The sequence below is a fragment of the Homalodisca vitripennis genome, chromosome 5 (assembly GCF_021130785.1).
Source record: "Homalodisca vitripennis isolate AUS2020 chromosome 5, UT_GWSS_2.1, whole genome shotgun sequence".
Classification (NCBI taxonomy): domain Eukaryota; kingdom Metazoa; phylum Arthropoda; class Insecta; order Hemiptera; family Cicadellidae; genus Homalodisca; species Homalodisca vitripennis.
In genome coordinates this window covers 53,979,062-53,997,561 of record NC_060211.1, presented here as the reverse complement: position 1 = coordinate 53,997,561, position 18,500 = coordinate 53,979,062, and the positions used below count along the sequence as shown (strand labels likewise).

General features: G+C 35.2%; 1 protein-coding gene across 1 annotated transcript; it reads right to left on the bottom strand.

Annotated features, from left to right (window-relative positions):
• Positions 1 to 242: 242 nt before the first annotated feature.
• Positions 243 to 5,934, bottom strand: LOC124363833 (kallikrein-1-like). The gene is made up of 4 exons (XM_046819098.1): positions 5,698 to 5,934; positions 4,396 to 4,530; positions 3,163 to 3,386; positions 243 to 658 (listed from the first exon to the last, which is right to left on the bottom strand). Exons 1-4 carry the CDS (start codon positions 5,926 to 5,928, stop codon positions 256 to 258), a joined length of 993 nt encoding a protein of 330 aa, XP_046675054.1. The 5' UTR covers positions 5,929 to 5,934; the 3' UTR covers positions 243 to 255.
• Positions 5,935 to 18,500: the final 12,566 nt, after the last annotated feature.

The following is an 18,500-nucleotide window of genomic DNA, read 5'->3' as shown; positions in this document are numbered from 1 at the left end:
GTGACCCTGAAACCAATAATTATAAATTAATAACGCCTTACACATATATTGATATAATGTCATGTGGTACCAAAACGTTAACCCTTGGTATGCCATAAGTGTATTGTCCTGAGGTAAAATGTTTTCCATTAACACCACATGGTTAAGTTTGAAGGTTAAATTTGAGTTGAGCATTATTACAAAACATATTCCTTATTGTTATAGGCTATCCAATCAGAAACTCTGTAATTGAATCAGTGTTATTTTTCAATTTTATCAATTGTAAATAAGAAACAAATACTGTAAGCTTAAGAAGGTCACCAGAACCATGGTCTCTGCCGCGTCCAATAGCTTAGACCCTTGACAGCTGACAGTGTTAAAGGCAACACCTGGAACATAGTTGGCCAACCAGGATTTGAAAGGACACAGGTACATGTAGGCGCTGATGGTAGGAATCTTGGCACATCCTGGGGTAGGCTCACGGGTGACCATGCACATGTACTTGTCCATGGTCATGTGAGCTATCCCGAACAGCTCAGCCTTCTTGATGGAGTCCTTGTGGTCGCTGCCCTTGAAAGGATTAGGACCCTCGAAGCACACCAGTCCTCCACCTCCGTCACCCTGACACAACTCGATCTCATCGGTCTCCCTCAGGCAGATGAGTCGCCTCCAGTGAAACCTGGGGAAAACATCAACGCACACATTTATCATCATCGATACTTTATCCGTTCAAGCTAGTCGTAATTCCGTACGGCACATCTCAGCAGGGTTTCTGAACATGCTGGTTTTGTGGCTGTGGCAAAAAAAGAAATGGCTCGAAGAAGCACCTTTCTGGGCCTAAACCAGCTTGTGGTATATGTAAATCAGATGCTTACCAAGCCATTAGGAGAGGTTTCAGAGATAAATAAGCACAGTTACCGATGGCAGAGTTTCTCTGGGCAATGATTCGGACAGGAACTCGTTAGAGGCATCAACACCCAGTTTACGAACTGGCTGATGAGGCTAAGTAAGGCTTTCTGATACAGGCCATCTCTTTTATTGCGCGGTCATTTCTTGATACACTTGCACACTTTAGGGCTCACCTCTGAAGATCGTACGTGTAGACCATGAAATCAATCTGAGGAGACTGCTACATACATTATTTTGGATTGTGAGAGGCTTGAGCTTAGGAAAAGGACGTTATCTAGACACTCATAGAGAGGTAATAAATTACCAATAGGCAGGAACTCAGTTCTGGTCGAAGGTAGAAAAGTAAGTATGTCCTACTAACATAACTGGATATGCGCAATAAGCTTAGGTTGGCGCTATGGGAAGTTAATGTCCTCCAACCCTCTTATCTCACCTATGTTCCTAGTGATGGAATTGAGGGTATTAGAACAGATCATTTGCCTGTCATTGAATTTTTCTTGCAGAATATTCAGCTGTACTCTAGGATCCAAGATTTGATAGTGTCCCACGAGCAGTGGCGTATCCGTGATTTTAGCTGAGGGGTTCAAACCCATCATATCATATTTATTAGTGGGAAGAGGGTATACTGATTTTTTTTTATTGATAAATTATAATTTTGAATAGAGTATTTTCTTGATAGTAAGGATTTAAACTAAAAGCATGATTATAGTTTAATCTTTTACCATTTTCTGTCCTCGCCATCGTTTTACTGATGCTCGTGAACTAACTAGTAACTGTCTCTAGAGGGTTCACTTCTGGCTGGTTTATATCTTCTAGTTGAATTTACAGTGGGTACATAAAAAACCGATATCAACTAAATCTAGGAAACCTTATGGATGCCCAGGAGCGGCACATCACTAACCGCAAATACTGAGATTCTGGGGCGCAAGGGTAATTCGATAGGTATAGTCTACTGTGGGAGATGACTGTTGGAGTAGGTATGGTTCGTTCCCTAAGAATCAAAGGTTCTTGCCAGCATAGATATAAGGGTGTGCCATTCCCTGCCTGCTTCGACTGGAGAGGCTGGTTCAGAGTTGGTTTTCCCTTCTTCTAAGGGCACATGACTTGAGATTAGTGCCCCTCCTTTTTTCCTCATAAATCTTGATTGGAGGCTGCCCTTACTCTATTTACCTTACCCATCCAGAATATCTTATCACTCTTGAAACAGCGCAAAGGTCCTTATAGGACTAGGTGCAATTTTCTAAGCTTCTTAAGAATTAGTAACTAGAGCAGTACTGTTATAGTCCAATGGTGGCTGTTACGTTTCGACCCTCCCCCATCTACACCCAGCGCCAAAACGGTTTTACGTGTATGATACATTACTGATCAGTTAATGTCAACATCTGTTGCAATAAACAAATAACATTATATGTCACCATTAACAAATATAAGCAGTCTTTATTTCATTCATCTGATTTTCATGCAACGTGTAAATCAAACAGGCAGTAAATGACCAATGCCACGTCATAGCGGGAACAGCTGGTGGTCAGGACTATTTTTGTTCGTGCTTCCTCTAACAAATTTTGATTTTGCATGATCTCGAGCGATAGTTTTAATGTGAGAGCTACCACTATTTTTCAAATAGCTATTTCCATGGCGTCAAATTGGTTATACAATGTAATCAAAATGCATAAAAAAAACTCTTATTTTACGTAAGTACGAATACTCTATAAAAAACGCTTTGTCTATACTCAAATTATAATAAAACCTGTGAGGCGTTTGTCCTCCAAAAAAAACGCACGCACAAGTCCAGACCTGCCCACTTTTGGCCCGATTGCAACAACTGTACTACCTTAGGTATTTCGACCCGGTCTTACGGTTGGACTGAAGTAACCAATGAGAATCTATCACTTATAAATGATTTTTTCTTTTCTATTTTGAGTTTCTTAAACTCAAAGGGTACAAAGTGTATATTATCATCAACTACTGGAATATCAACCAAAAGTCAGCTTTTTATATGTGTTAAATTTTATTTTTACAGGGTTATTTCTATTTTGGAGTGTGACTTTCCAAACTCCTAAAACAATCCATTTAAATTTTTAAGACTTTACACTTAGGGTAATATCACTAAAAGTAGTGTTAAAGGGATTTACATTTTTTCCAGGACGGTTTTGGGGATTTCGTGAAATGACTTTCCAAAGTCCTAATTTTAAACAATCCATGAAAATTTTTAAGGCTTTACAATTAGGGTAATTTTTTAGGGTTTCATTGCGGTTACTTCCATAGGCTGCTCACCTCTTAGTGCAAGGGCAGGCCTCCTTGTTGTGTACCGCCGTGGTCGTCCACATCTTGAGCCTCATTTGGTTTTCTCTCTGGGGTTCGGAGCGGTCGACGGACGGTATATTGCCGAACCCGAAACCCACGCAGGTCCTGAAGAAGTTAGGCTCCAGAGGCCACGACTGGTTAGAGATGCCCACAATGTCCACGGAGTCTGTGGTCAGGTCGAAGGGTTCAGTTACCTGTACAATGTAATTTGAATTCCTACCAAGTTCTAAGAATTTCTATAGGTTTGGTATATTTGAAATATCAGGTAATTTGAAAAAGTGAAGGTCTTTTGAAGTTGTGAAACGGTCAGTGCTGTCCCACTGTCAAAATACTGAAAGTAGTGATTATTTTTAACCAATAATGGCAACGTATACTGATCGGTCCCTAAAATGTTTCATACGTTGCATGAGATTCGCACATGAACAATGACATCGCATATAGTGAGTCGACGTTCTCTTCTATGTTATACACAGTATCTCATATTAACAACTAATTCAATATGGCAAGTTTTCGGACTTTAAATTAATATATCAAGTGGCGTTATCCAATAATTAGAATATTATAGAATCATATTTTGAATTGAAACGATGTGCAAACATTAAAACCTATGCAATAGTGTCAATGTTGAGTTTAGCTCAAGTTCGCCTTCCTCTTAGTGCAGGCAGCGTCTGGAATCTGACGCTGTCACAGCTTGACTCCTGGAATCTGTAGTCATGTTCGTCTGAATAGATCCACAAGAAGTCGGTAACGAAGAAGCTCAAAATGAACATTTTATATCGTTTCGACACCACAGACACCTAGACTACAAAATATAGTGTAATCTGGGTGAATACTCTGAACAGCTGAATTAGAGCTAAATTCTACCATTGAGTCAACCCTTCCCCACCATAGCTACATTATGTGTATGTTCAATACTGTTTAAAACTAAACATATAGAAAATTTTTAAACTGGAACGTTTTCATAAGTAGTATTGATTATAGAACCAATTAAAAGAATTAGTATAGTATTAAAACTAAGGAGTTTGATGAATACTTTGCAGCCTTTTATTATAAACCTACCGCTGAACTGTTATTACACCTTTATTTTCTTTTATTTAAGAAATTGTTTTCAGACTGAAATTAAAATCAACGAAATTTACTGGTCTTCAGATCTTTCACCGTCCAACTCTTTCGCGGTCGTCATATCCCGGGGGAAACTCGTACCTTGATGAGTGCAATATCAAATTTTGAAATCATCTTCTCTTTGAAGTCCGGGTAGACCACTACTTCAGAACTCGTCCTCTCCTGAGACCGTCCAGAGATGTCCATCTTATCGATGACACCGGCTTTCACAGTCACCTACAATATCATAAGACCTCAGTTCAGACGATTAGATCGTTAGAGAAAATTAGGCTAGTTTAGTTACTTTTTGAAGGGGAGTAAGCCTAAGATAACATACAATAACATACAATATTCTTTATTGTTTCACAGCGAAGGACATTACATTGAGTGCGTGTAGTAGAAATAAATATAATGAAGTTATAAGGAGATGGAATTCTGATCTGAGGTAGAATCCTTTCAAAATGATGCCTTGATTTTAAAAGCAGCAATTTGATAAACTTTACATATTGGAAGTTGTTACTCGATAGTCTGGATATACCAATGATTACTATTTTTCGAAAAAACAAGAATGATAAAAGCCCAAAGAACTATCTATCGATTGAAGGTTTAGTACATTTAACAGCACTTTTGTATTATACGGAGGCTACTATTTTTGGAAGAGTTTTTCTTACCGAGTACCTACAAAAACTACATTATTACAAAGAACAGACTTTTTGACTTACAGGGAAAATTACATGTCTTATGACGATCGGTTCTTGTTTTCTGTTTCCCAAAAGCGAACGATGTCGCCGAGGAGGCCACTATGTCCCTATTTACTATTTGTTACTAGGCTAGAAGTATGTTTAGATTCGATTACCATAAATATGTTACTAGTAGTACCAGAGTTATAGATAACATTTACAAGCAGTCACTTGATCTGGGCTTGAATTTCGACGATCTGGACGATTTGGCACGTGATCTGAGGTTGAGAAAGTACCGATCAGAAATGCCCCTTCAATGCGGACAAAGAGAGAAAAACATCCCTCGAGATAGTACCTAAATTCAAGCTCAGATCACGTGAGTGCTTATAACCTTTTTTATTTACAATACGTAGACTACATATGTATTTCTGCATATAAAGCCTAATATCAAATAGTAGATAGGGGCGGAGTGGCGCCTTCTCCCAACATCGCCTCCTTTTGGGAGGCAGAGAAGAAGTACAGATCATCCTAATGACATGTAACTAATACTGCACGTCAAATAAAGTCTGTTCTTTCTAATTATGTTCTTTTAGGTCCCTAGTAAAAAAGTACTCTTTTAAATAAATGTTCAGTCATAGTACAAAAGAATTACCGAAATGACAAGTAAAGATCAAATTAAGTTAATCTACGATCTATTTCTCTCTGAAATAAGATGAGGAAGTACCCCTGTGTCTCCCGCTGAACGCTCATCTTGAACGACACAGTGAGCCGCGGTCAACACCCAACTGTCACTCAAAAGCACTCCGGAGCAGAACTCCTGCTTAGTCCTTACGAGCACTGCGAACTTGAGCACTCCGACCTGAGGGTACTCGTAGTACTTCATAAAGTTGAGTCCAGGAGGTTGGCACATTCTTGGACTAGAGGAGAGAAAGAGTAATAACAGAAACATGTACATATTGGACATGACATTAGGTATGTCAAAACCACAACAAAACAAATCATCTGTTTGCTCAAATCATGGCCTAGGTAATTCTTGTTTTGTCACATGCCATGCTAGGAGGAAATAGTATACTTCAACATCATTTTGAAGATTGAATTTTTAACCATGTCGGGTATAACCGATAAAGTGCTCTGGAAAGGGGTTACAAAAATAACAAAGAATAAAAAAATACTGCTTTATTTCTTCAAAGTTAACAAAAGATACTCATAGGTTTACATGAACTAATTTCATTCACTTTATATGACGCCATAATCACCCGCAACGTAAAGTAAAAGTTTAAATTCCTTTAAGTAATCACTTTCTCTACGCAAGTGTTTAAAAGATGCTTTCGTGCTGAATCCGTACATCCTGATTGGTTTCTTACTAATGTCACAGAGTATCATCCCTTAAGAGCCCTTGACATTTCTAGTAATGATATTATTGTCTCAACAGTAAATAAACACGGTTCGGGATGGTTGCGTGGTCTAAGATGTCAGCTTTGAATCCCAGTTAGATATAGCACAAATTCAAATCCTGTCTGTGACCTTAACACTTTTTATCAGTACCATCGACCTTGTACTGTATCGACTCTTCACCTTATTCTATTTGATAGGATACTCGCATACGGCCATGAGAACAGGCAGTGTTAAAAGAGAATCGGCCTCTCCTTCAAATAAACTACTGCTATTAAAATTTACCAAGTGCAATACATTGTTATTTTAAGTATGACGTTATTTATATCATAATAAAATTATTAACGATTGGAGTTGATATTTCTTACACGTGTACGAAACGTTAACACTTTGTAAATACAAATAGTGAAATACCATTTCAAAATTATTTCCATTATTTTGATTTCATGTTTTAAACTAGTTACTACAATCTTTGTTTATAACACGTCCACTTTTTTCAAGAAAGGAATCTTTCCATATCTGGAAGTGTTTATAGGGTATTTGCACTCTTAAACTTTCCAAAGCACTTTGAACTGTAGGCTGTTAATTCCTCTGATTAATTTTGAACTTTTTGCACATAAATGGTTTTATACACGAGATTACACTCTGGGACCAATTAAATTACTATGGAAATTGCCCTGTGCATACAATATGAATGCGCAAATGATACGTTTGTTCTCTAGCAATATAGTAGAGGTTAACAATAGAGATGACTTCTGTTTTCTTTTGTCAGACCCTATCGGAAGATGACTAATAAATCATGCATTGTCCAAGAAAAGCTTTATCACATTGAGGAACTCGTGCGTATCGCGTGGGCGTCCTCAGGGATCATCTAAAGCTATCTGAGGCGGAATTGTAATTCAACGGGTCACGAGTAAGTTCTCTGATTGTGCAACGTTGAAAAAGAGTGAAGTTGTCAAAGGTAACCAGGCGACCTACTTGTAGGCTATACAACTTGGACTTTCCTCTGCTTTTTGTGGACTGCTTTAACGACCATATTATAAAATACAGCCTAATAACGAGTTCAGTTTCTTATCTACGATTTTTAAAACTGTTACTCGTATAAACTCTTTATTTTTAATTAGCTTAATTAAGTTTTATAGTTATCATTTGCATACAAGGTTTCACCATTCAAGTTTACAAGATACGACAGTTTAGAAAGCCACAATTCTGCAACTATAGTTCTTTTGATTTTAAACATGTAATAGTTAATAGCTATTTATCTAGCTAAATTTAGTAAATCTTCATTTTAATTACAGTTATTTAATAGACTTACGTAGCGTTAAATGACAATAATTATTTCTTTAATAAGGTATGATGGGCTGGGTCGATTCAATAGAGTCCTTGTCTGTTTGAAATGTTCCATAAAAGGTCTTCTTAACAGAGATTTGGGATCGAGTTGAAATCATCGTAGCGTAGCCTACTCAATTGTGCACCTGATGTGACAATGAGGATACCCCTTCTTTACATTACTCTGGATTACTGTTGGGTAACCACACTGAGACCCTTTGTAGCCTGGGTGTCTGTAATGTCAAAACGCTGCAAGGACTTCGTTTGGAACGTCGTCGTCGCCGACATTTTACAACATACTTGGTTTTACCTAAAATAACCTTTAAAAAAACATTTTGTTTCCTCGTATACTTCTAATATAAATTATTATACACCATTCGTTCCGTACACTAAACTATACCTCCCTTGAAATCCTTCGAGTTGATGGTACAAAATATTTAGAGAAAAATAACCTCTAGAATTTCCGGACTTTACTACCTTTTGGATATTAACTTCATCAAGTTATTGCTCCATCTTGGCTGTGTAAACGTCCACCTGTAGAATTTCGAGTGCTTGGATGCACCCAATCTCTTAAATCTGCTGAGGATTCACGGAGGTTATCAGGAACACTAAACAGGAATCTCCAGTCTCTTGCATCTGGTATCTCCTGGACTATAGTCCGTTCCGCATTAAGGTTGCTCTAGGTATTTTTGTGTCAAATTATTTATGTATGAATGTCTGTCTGTCTACCTATTCGCAGGAGACCTAGAGAACGAAATGAGATATCGATTGTAAAAATTGCACGCAATATTGGTGAAGCCTGTTATTGTTGTTCCTTATTAAATAAAAATAAAAACATGTGGACTTTGTCTGGATGACAAACAAATTACCCCAGCTCAACAAACCGATGACTAATCTTCTAGCCTCTGTTGTAAACTGTTGTAAATGGACCAGAACTACCAACGATCATTGTGGTAAACAACAGGTGTTTCTCGGACCGGTGATTACAAGCTGCTATTGGCCAACAAAGTGTGGACAGACCAGACACAGTCCCGAGTACCGAATGGTGGGATGACTTGAGTTTGCGCTAAACGTTAAACCCCATTATCTTCTGGAATGCGCTTGGCTTCTGTTATAATAGCGTAGTGGTAGAAAAGGGCATGAGCATGATTGTGCTTGATTACGTGATAATATCTTGTTTGCGATCCAACTTAATATATAACACATCTCTTCACATAGATTACATTATATTTTGAAGTCTAGTTGTTCACTGTCGAAACGATGAAAGTTCAATTTGAGCTTCATCGTCAAGACTTCAGATTCCGGGAATCAAAGTATGATAGCGCCAGATTCCAGATACTGTTTATGGATATATATATATATATATATATATATATATATATATATATATATATATATATATACAATTGTTATTGAAAATTAAAACTAAAACCAACATACTGCATATTGTTGTATTATTGAATACTAGCACATTTCAATACTTACATTATGACAGTTGCCATCCGTATATAAAGATTGCTATGATACAGTAAATTCTTTGTAGAAGAGATCAGATTGCAGATCTCGATACGTAGTGTTACTGATTTCTTGTTTCACTGAACGATGGCAAATGTCCGGAAAAATCCTGTTTCCTTCACAATCCTTTCATCGTAAAAAAATAACCTTCAAACAAAGAATTGATTCTCGGTACGGACCCGGAACCAGTAAACAAATCAAAGACCTAAGTTGACAAACAACATGGTGGTTGTGATTCCTGACTTAGGCGTGCCACAACGCTTTGGTAAGATGTGTTTATTTTAACCTAGTTTGTAATTGTGTATTAGGTTAGTTCATACCTGAAGAAGAGAATAGATTGCAGATCTCGAAACGTAGTGTTACTGATTTCTTGTTTCACTGAACGATGGCAAATGTCCGGAAAAAAGATACAGTAAAGTTCTTGCTTTCCAATCCATGTTCGCTATATTATATTATTTCCACGATCCACATTAGACAACTTTAGGGACCAATATGGAATTTCTGTTCCTTTAAAGACCAGTGAGGCGTAGTCTACAAGGATTACCGAAGTAACAATAGGGCTATGTTTATCCATGTAAATTTGTAGTACAATCGGTTAAATAGCTTAAACGTGAAACCAAATGAAAACAAACAAAGGCACTTTCGCATGTATAATATTATTAAGATGTGTGTATTTCCTTTTGTGGCAATCATACAATCCGTTTATCGTTACGTGGAAGAAATATTACGATCACTTTGAACTGTATTCACATTCCACCACGTCTTGTCCAACCAAAACTCTCCCCGCCTAAGAACAATGTTAACCATCGTGCACTTTAACGAGTTTATTTTTTGTTAAAGAATGATAAAAGTTGTCTCATTTCAAAGATAATAATGAATATGCACCCAAAAGTTTTAGTATTTTCGATATTTGTTATCAGTTAATCAGAATTTTTTAACTTGTTTGTATTTTATCATTTGAATAATCCAAACGTATACTTTTTACAACAATGACAAAATACTAAAAAGCGTTTGGATGTGCATTAATTATATATTCAAAATTATACATCACCTACACTCCTACTATCAAAAAAAATGAGCGTGAACTGAATGAGTTCTAACATCGTTCTTATGGGGAGAAACTCAAGCCCGGTTCATTGTTTTTTCGGTCCATCTGTGCGATAACTAGGAACTTGAAAATCGGTGTATGAATGTTTTTGGGTCCAATTAATAATGTATTGGTTTTAGGGTCAAAAGGTTAAAGGACAGTCCGTCTGTCTGCCCTTATATCTGAATGGGCGATAACTCTTGGCCAGGGCCGTACCTAGCGTAAAAAATAATTGGCGGGGCCCCGTCAAGCTTCACTCCCCCCACCGTTATCCCATTCAAAAATAGTATTATTTTGTTAATTATAGTAAGATTCAATATACATTGCTAAAGATTAGTACGGACAAATCTTATTACTCTATAGCATTAATTTAGTCCACTCGAAAAGTGTATAATAATTATTCTATTAGTTGTCCGATAGAAATTATTTTTAAATGTTAATAATTTTGACAAACATCGTTAAAAACGTACTTTTTTATTTTAATTTTCTTTTCAATCAAAGATAATTCGTTTTTGTATCGACATTCCAGTCATATCATATATCGGGTCAGAGCGGATTCAAATGTTGAGGTAGGTATTTGGTGTTTTTTTATTACACAGTCTAAAGTAGGACTTTTCCGCTTGAATGCATGATGTAAATAAACACGATAGAGATGTTTAAATCAGAATTAAGATGTTGTTTTAAAAGTAATAGTCACAAGTTCCTTCAAAATTGTAATGCTCGATATTACAAATTTACCTATATTAGCTTTACAGTTGTTAGATTGATCTATCTCGTCGGTCGACACTGCCTCTTCAAATAGACGTGTGGCGGGGCCTCGGTAAAATTGTTGGAAAAAACCGCTCTGAATACGGATTTGCTCTTGGTAGAAAAGTCATGAAAACTTGAAAATTGATATACAGGTTCCTCTTGGCCCAAGGAAAAACTGTATTGATTTTGGGGTCATAAGATAAAGCACCGCCCGTCCGTCTAGCTGTCTATCTGTATGTGTGATAAACTCTTGATCAGTCCGATAACTAGGTGTATCGGTTTTTATTTTTGTTAAAAATAAAAACCTAACTAAATCATAACTATCTATCCATTTAGCATGTGCGTAAAATCTTTGATTCACCATTCGGATATTTTTATATTTTGTGTAATCCTGAAGCAAATTCCCAAACTTTTGACACAGTTTTGAGCAACTAAAAATGGGGTCAAGGAAATCTAAATTATCTGTCTTAAAACTCAGAAATTCGAACACGAAACGCAAACATTTTCTTGAACATAGTCTACTGACTGTTATCCGCGACGTACCACATATTTTCCCGCAGTATAAAGAAGCGCACTAATCCTAGTGGAATAGTATCCAAATATTGAAATAACGTAAATATTTTAATATATCTATATTTCTGTAACACTGAACATAGAAGAGAAAATATTTTCTATGAACCGCTATGAGGTAACATAAATATCTGAGCAAAATCCCACGTTACGTAGTTCCTGTTGAAAGACTGGGACGATTGGGGAGGACTTTTATTCCATAACTGTTTCTCAGTAGTCAACTCTGAAATATCACGAATGTCTGCAAAGTTTTATAATATTTATGAGTTTATTTTTATAAATAACAGCGTTAAGGTGAATAATAATTTCACTTATTTTTAAATAATAAGACGATTATTTACAAAAGTATCTGTACATTTGTTGTCAATTAAAGGATTTTAGTGTTTGAAAGTCTGTTGGATTTTCTTATTTTAATATATTTCCTTGTTTAAACCTTATAATATGTAGTAGGAAAAGTATTAATCGTTTTATATAAATGTACACAAAATAACAGCGAGTTAATCTGATGACAATTGTCAATTCTTTATTGCCAGAGAACAAATACAACATTTTTATAGTAATCGTCATAAATATGTGTAATTCTAGACATTCCAGTAAATTATATTATTGTTTAAATTTTTGTGTTTATCTAAAACAGACAATTCGACATAAGAAGTAGACATGTTAACACCCAGCGAGAGATACCTCATCATATTTCATGTTTCATAAACTCGCTCACACTATAAAGCACTATGATCTATTTTTTTCATCTATTAATTTTTTAAACACGTTGAAACTGAACTTGTTGAACTTTGTAACATGTTTAAATTGTTTTGTTTATCTAAAATAGACAATTTGACATAAGAAGTAGACATTTTAACGCCCAGTGAGAGATACTCCATCATATTTCATGTATCATAATCTCGCTCACACTATAAAAGCACTATGATGTATTTTTTCATCTATTAATTTTTTAAACACGTTGAAACTGAACTTGTTGAACTTTTAAACATGTTTAAATTGTTTTGTTTATCTAAAATAGACAATTCGACATAAGAAGTAGACATTTTAAAGCCCAGTGAGAGATACCCCATCATATTTCATGTTTCATAAACTCGCTCACACTATAAAGCACTATGATGTATTTTTTCATCTACTAATTTTTTAAACACGTTGAAAACTGAACTTGTTGAACTTTTAAACATGTTTAAATTGTTTTGTTTATCTAAAATAGACAATTCGACATAAGAAGTAGACATTTTAATACCCAGTGAGAGATACCCCATCATATTTCATGTTTCATAAACTCGCTTACACTATAAAGCACTATGATGTATTTTTTCATCTATTAATTTTTTAAACACGTTAAAACTGAAACTTGTTGAACTTTTAAACATGTTTAAATTGTTTTGTTTATCTAAAATAGACAATTCGACATAAGAAGTAGACATTTTAAAGCCCAGTGAAAGATACCCCATCATATTTCATGTTTCATAAACTCGCTCACACTATAAAGCACTATGATGTATTTTTTTCATCTACTAATTTTTTAAACACGTTGAAACTGAACTTTTAAACATGTTTAAATTGTTTTGTTTATCTAAAATAGACAATTCGACATAAGAAGTAGACATGTTAATACCCAGTGAGAGATACCCCCATCATATTTCATGTTTCATAAACTCGCTCACACTATAAAGCACTATGATGTATTTTTTCATCTATTAATTTTTTAAACACGTTGAAACTGAACTTGTTGAACTTTTAAACATGTTTAAATTGTTTTGTTTATCTAAAATAGACAATTCGACATAAGAAGTAGACATTTTAACACCCAGTGAGAGATACCCCCATCATATTTCATGTTTCATAAACTCGCTCACACTATAAAGCACTATGATGTATTTTTTCATCTACTAATTTTTTAAACACATTGAAACTGAACTTGTTGAACTTTTAAACATGTTTAAATTGTTTTGTTTATCTAAAATAGACAATTTGACATAATAAGTAGACATTTTAACGCCCAGTGAGAGACACCCCATCATATTTCATGTTTCATAAACTCGCTCACACTATAAAGCACTATGATGTATTTTTTCATCTACTAATTTTTTAAACACATTGAAACTGAACTTGTTGAACTTTTAAACATGTTTAAATTGTTTTGTTTATCTAAAATAGACAATTTGACATAAGAAGTAGACATGTTAACGCTCAGTGAGAGACCCCCCATCATATTTCATGTTTCATAAACTCGCTCACACTATAAAGCACTATTTATTTTGTCATCAATTAATTTTTTAAACATGTTGACTGCGCCAAACACCACTCTGCACGTTCTAACTAAACTTCTAGAACCGCAGTGTAGGTGCTAGTTAAGCTATTCTAGATTACTAAGGAACAACCCGTGAGAAATCTATTTAAAATATCAAAATTAAGGTTACGTATTACTTTAATATTTTTTGAGACGGGGTCGGCGATATACAATTGATGTAACATTAATTTTTATAATCCCCTAACATTACGGCCTTATATAGCTACTTAATGTGGCACACCAAATCGGTCGCGTCATTTTAAAAAGTATGTGTAACGTCCATAAAAGAAGAATTTATAACATTAAGTATTTTAATCTCCGAAAATACTGAATTTAACAAGCTTATTTGGAAGAAGGTTTCTAAAGAATTTTATATGTGATATTAAATACTATAACAAATTTTTAAGGAAATGTACAAACTAAACATTTTGCATATATTTCGTACTGTCTAATCAAAGCCTTTAAGTGAAAGTGATCTTGAATTTCCCTTACATTCTAGTGAACCACTAACTCCATATGGAGGTGAAAAATTATAAATCGACGTAATAATGTTATGTCCTACATGCGAAAAGAGGTATTTATATATTCATAAATTTAAAGGCTTCAAAATTATTAGAAATTTTATATACCCATCAGAGCCTCTGTTTTTACCTCAATGTTCCGAAATAACAATCGGCCAAAATTGTGTTGTGAGAGCTAGAAGATGAATAGTTTCACGTAAGTGTTACACCTGTTGTAATTTAATTACGACCTATTTTCGTCTACACTTAATACAAAAATCCGGACTTTCTGGTGATTTCAAAGTGCACTTTCTAAACACACTCATGAAATTCGCCTCTCGCTCAGAGCGGCAGGTGGTCCTTGTCTTTCACAAATCCTTCAATAATTCATCAATTGCAGCTGTAGGTGCAGTAGCCGTATCCTGTACCGAGGTTCACAATCAATATTGATGACGCGAGGATGTGTCCCTTGATGCAAAAACAGCGGACTTCAATTGAACAATTTGTCGTTAAACAGTGACAGTCGCTATTATTTGGATGTCTCGCGCATACCAATTACGGCGTACTATAGAGAAGTGCTGGAAGCAGATGGACAATTATATGCGCAGGAGGTTGCAGCGCCTGTAATAAAAGGTTACCACAGACCCGCGCTCGTCTCATTAACAGCCGTGACATTGATTGAGGCACGTTCTGAGACTTATTCGATGCAAATGAGCTGTTGAGCACACGTGAGGTACGCCGCGTGGTTACGGGTAGGGTTATGAACCCTGTTTTATTGGCGTTAAGTGGTTTCCAAATATAACCATTAGCAGCTAATTTGGTCTCAGAAGCACTCAGTTAAGTATTTGTGGATAGTAAAATCTTTGCCAATCGTGTTCGATTCTTGGCGACGGTGTGGTCACCTCAAAGCGTTCTTTTACACCTTACATCTCAGCCGCTTGTGGAATCTCGATTAGGATACTTCGAGGCATTCAGATGAATTTAATTGGTCTAGGTCCATTCTAAATCCACTCCGGGATTAACCCTGATGGCAGAAAGAAGAGTTTTTATGCCGCGAATACAGTGTCTAATCCAATATCTGGTCTCAGAATCACTCAATTGAGGCTTTGATTATAATAACATGGTCCATTATGTCCTACACCTTTTGACGGTGTGGTAACCTCAAAGCATTTTTTTGGACTTTACCGATTAGGATTCATCGATGCATTCAGATGAATTTCATATTCTAGTTAGATTCTAAATCTTCTCCATTCCTGACTCGGGATAAGGGAAAGAAAAGTTGTTATGTCACAAATACCGAGTCACATCTAGGATTGGGTCTGAAAATCGCTCAGTTAAAGGTTTGAGGATAATAAATAGCACGTCTATCATGCACGAAGCCTTAGTGATGGCGTGGTCGTCTTAAAGCATTCTTTTGGACCTCCTCTCAGCTGCTCAGTAAATCTCGATTATGATTTTTCGAGGCAGTCAGATGAATTTTATGGCTCTAGATCCATTCTAAACCGGCGGAAAGAAGAGTTGTTATGTCGCGAATACAGTGACTCAAACAGGATCTGGTCTCAGAATCACTCAGATGAGGATTTGATGATGATAATACTGCCCATTGTGGACCACGTCTTGGTGACTGTTGTCGCCTTAAAGGTCGTACACTAGAACGTGCTATGTTAAAGTGACACGTCAATACCAGGCACTGTCGTATGTCACAAACCCTGGAACTGGCCATCATTTTTCCCAAAATGGCAGGCACTTTTTGGTGATTTTGTAAGGGTTTTGTATTTTAATCACTGCTCATCTATTTTTTAAGATACAAACATTTTAAAAACATCAATGTCTTTAGAAATAAATGTAGTTTCCCAAAATAATATTAAATATTGAATCATTTCAATGTATTTTTATTTTTTTTTACTGATTAACATAAAAATATTAGTAAAGAATACATTTTTCTCAAATGTATAACACCCTCTCAGGTAGTATGAAAATTTTTAGAATAATTATAAAATATACAAAAGTTTGCTTATATATATCAGAATTACAAATTACAAAAAAATTTAGGTAAAATAAGTTTATTGGTACTTTTGAATAATATATCAATAAAAACTACAAAATCTGAAAAAAGTTTGTATAGCACTATTATGTATAACTTACCATTGTGACATTTTAGAATCTATTGGGTGAACGAATTTTTTTTTCTAAGAGATAAATATATGTAGAAGAGAAAAATATTACATTTATAGAAGTATACATTGTATAAGATATTTTTATATGGCAACAACTTGTTTTTAATTTTTACAAAAGTCAAAATTGTGAAATAAATGCCTAACTTTTTTAGCTAACAATTTTCTTTTCATCCAAAAATTATTTATATAGATAGTACATTTATTGAAGTTTACAAAAATGTACAACAATGTATTTTTATCTCTATTATTTTTTGTTTAAAAAATAAAACAAGCGATGGTCATAGAAATAAAACGCAAATACCTTCAGAAAAAGTAAAAAAAAAAAATATTGTCTAAAATACATGAATATGCTTCTATAATAAATACCTTTCCATAAATTTAAATCAAAATTTAATTAAAATTGTCTACAAAATAATAAAACACTGAACCTACGTGAACATAGGCTTACTTTCAGTTTCACAAAAATCTAACCTATCCACTAAACTTAACCTAACCTCTAAATTTTTCACTTCACGAATTAAAAAAAAAAACACTAAACAAACTTTTATTTCTACACACTAAATAACGAAAAGTTTAAAATATCCAAATAAATAGCAAGCAATACACTAATACCGGCATTGGCGTAATAACAACAGAGAAATCAACATGGCAACCAAGCGATGCTTTGATCTCTACTGGCTGAGACGGTGATTGTGCAACAGAACAAAAATAATATACTAGTTTATAGTCTTCGTTGACGATACTGTTGCTTAGAGCAATTCTTCTTCTTTGTTTTGATATGATTTTCACTACTTCCAGACAACGATAAAGTAACAAAAATAATAAAATTTAATGAAGCTATTTTCGACGCATTAGGCATTTTGGGATTTTACAAAACACGAACTTTTCAAACGCTTATTTTATAAACATTTATTTTCCTACTGGCTATTGAATAGATATTTCTGAAAGCCAAGAATACACTGTTTTCAATGACGACACTTACGATCGTGTAGAACGTAAACTCACGATAGGGAATTTTGACAAACATACGGTAATTTTAGCGTGTTCGAAAATTACGCAAACAAATGACAATCGGAAATGTGAACATCGAAGTTTAGAATTTTATAATGAAAGATTTAACGTAACTATAGAACGTTTTATGATATAATATAAAACCTTGGATCTTTATCTCTAGATTTACGTATGTTTTACTTCAAACAAAATAAAAATAGACTTGCTGTGAGAGATCATATTACGACATAGTTAATGCGTCGAAAATAGCTTAGTGCCATTTTGAAACTGTAGTTAATGCGTCGATAATCGCTTAAAGCCAGTTGTAGGGTTCGCCTTAAAGCGTTCTTTTTGACCTCATGTCAGCTGTTCATGGAATCTCGATTAGAATATTCTTCTAGGCATTCATATGAATTCTCGTATTTGGCTCTAGATAAATTCTAAGACTGGTGGTGGAAAGAAGAGTTGTTATGTCACGTACAGGATCTGTTCCCAAGTAGAGGACGACCAAGGAAAGTGACATAAATAGGTATTCTTGCTCAAAGGGAAATGGCCTGACTAAGATCCGTGACGTGGTGTTGAAAAGTAGGCAATTCCTAGAAGTAGAACGGTTTCAATTCAGGTGAATGAAGATGACCACCACCATTTTCGGATGTCAGTGGAATTCTTGCATGGTAAGCGCTTAAACCAATTTTGTGGTCAATTAAAAGCGTATTGTATGACCTTTCAATACGAGCGCACTTATTATTTGACCCCTTTCCTGACTATTTTTGTTTCGTAGATTCTTACTGTTAGTCAAGTATCAAAAGTTAGTACCGGAAAGGGAGTGACAATGTGTTTTCGAAAATTCCAAGTCGTGTCCCACAAATTATGATTCTGGACCAATGAGCGCTAAAACATGCCAATACAGAAGCGTGGGAT

Coding starts and splice junctions, on each gene's coding strand:
- LOC124363833 (XM_046819098.1), bottom strand. CDS start 5,928: ATGTACATGTTTCTGTTATTACTCTTTCTCTCCTCTAGTCCAAGAATG. Junction 3,387..4,395: donor TTGATATTGCACTCATCAAG/GTACGAGTTTCC, acceptor TACATTGTACAG/GTAACTGAACCCTTCGACCT. Junction 659..3,162: donor GCCTGCCCTTGCACTAAGAG/GTGAGCAGCCTA, acceptor TGTTTTCCCCAG/GTTTCACTGGAGGCGACTCA.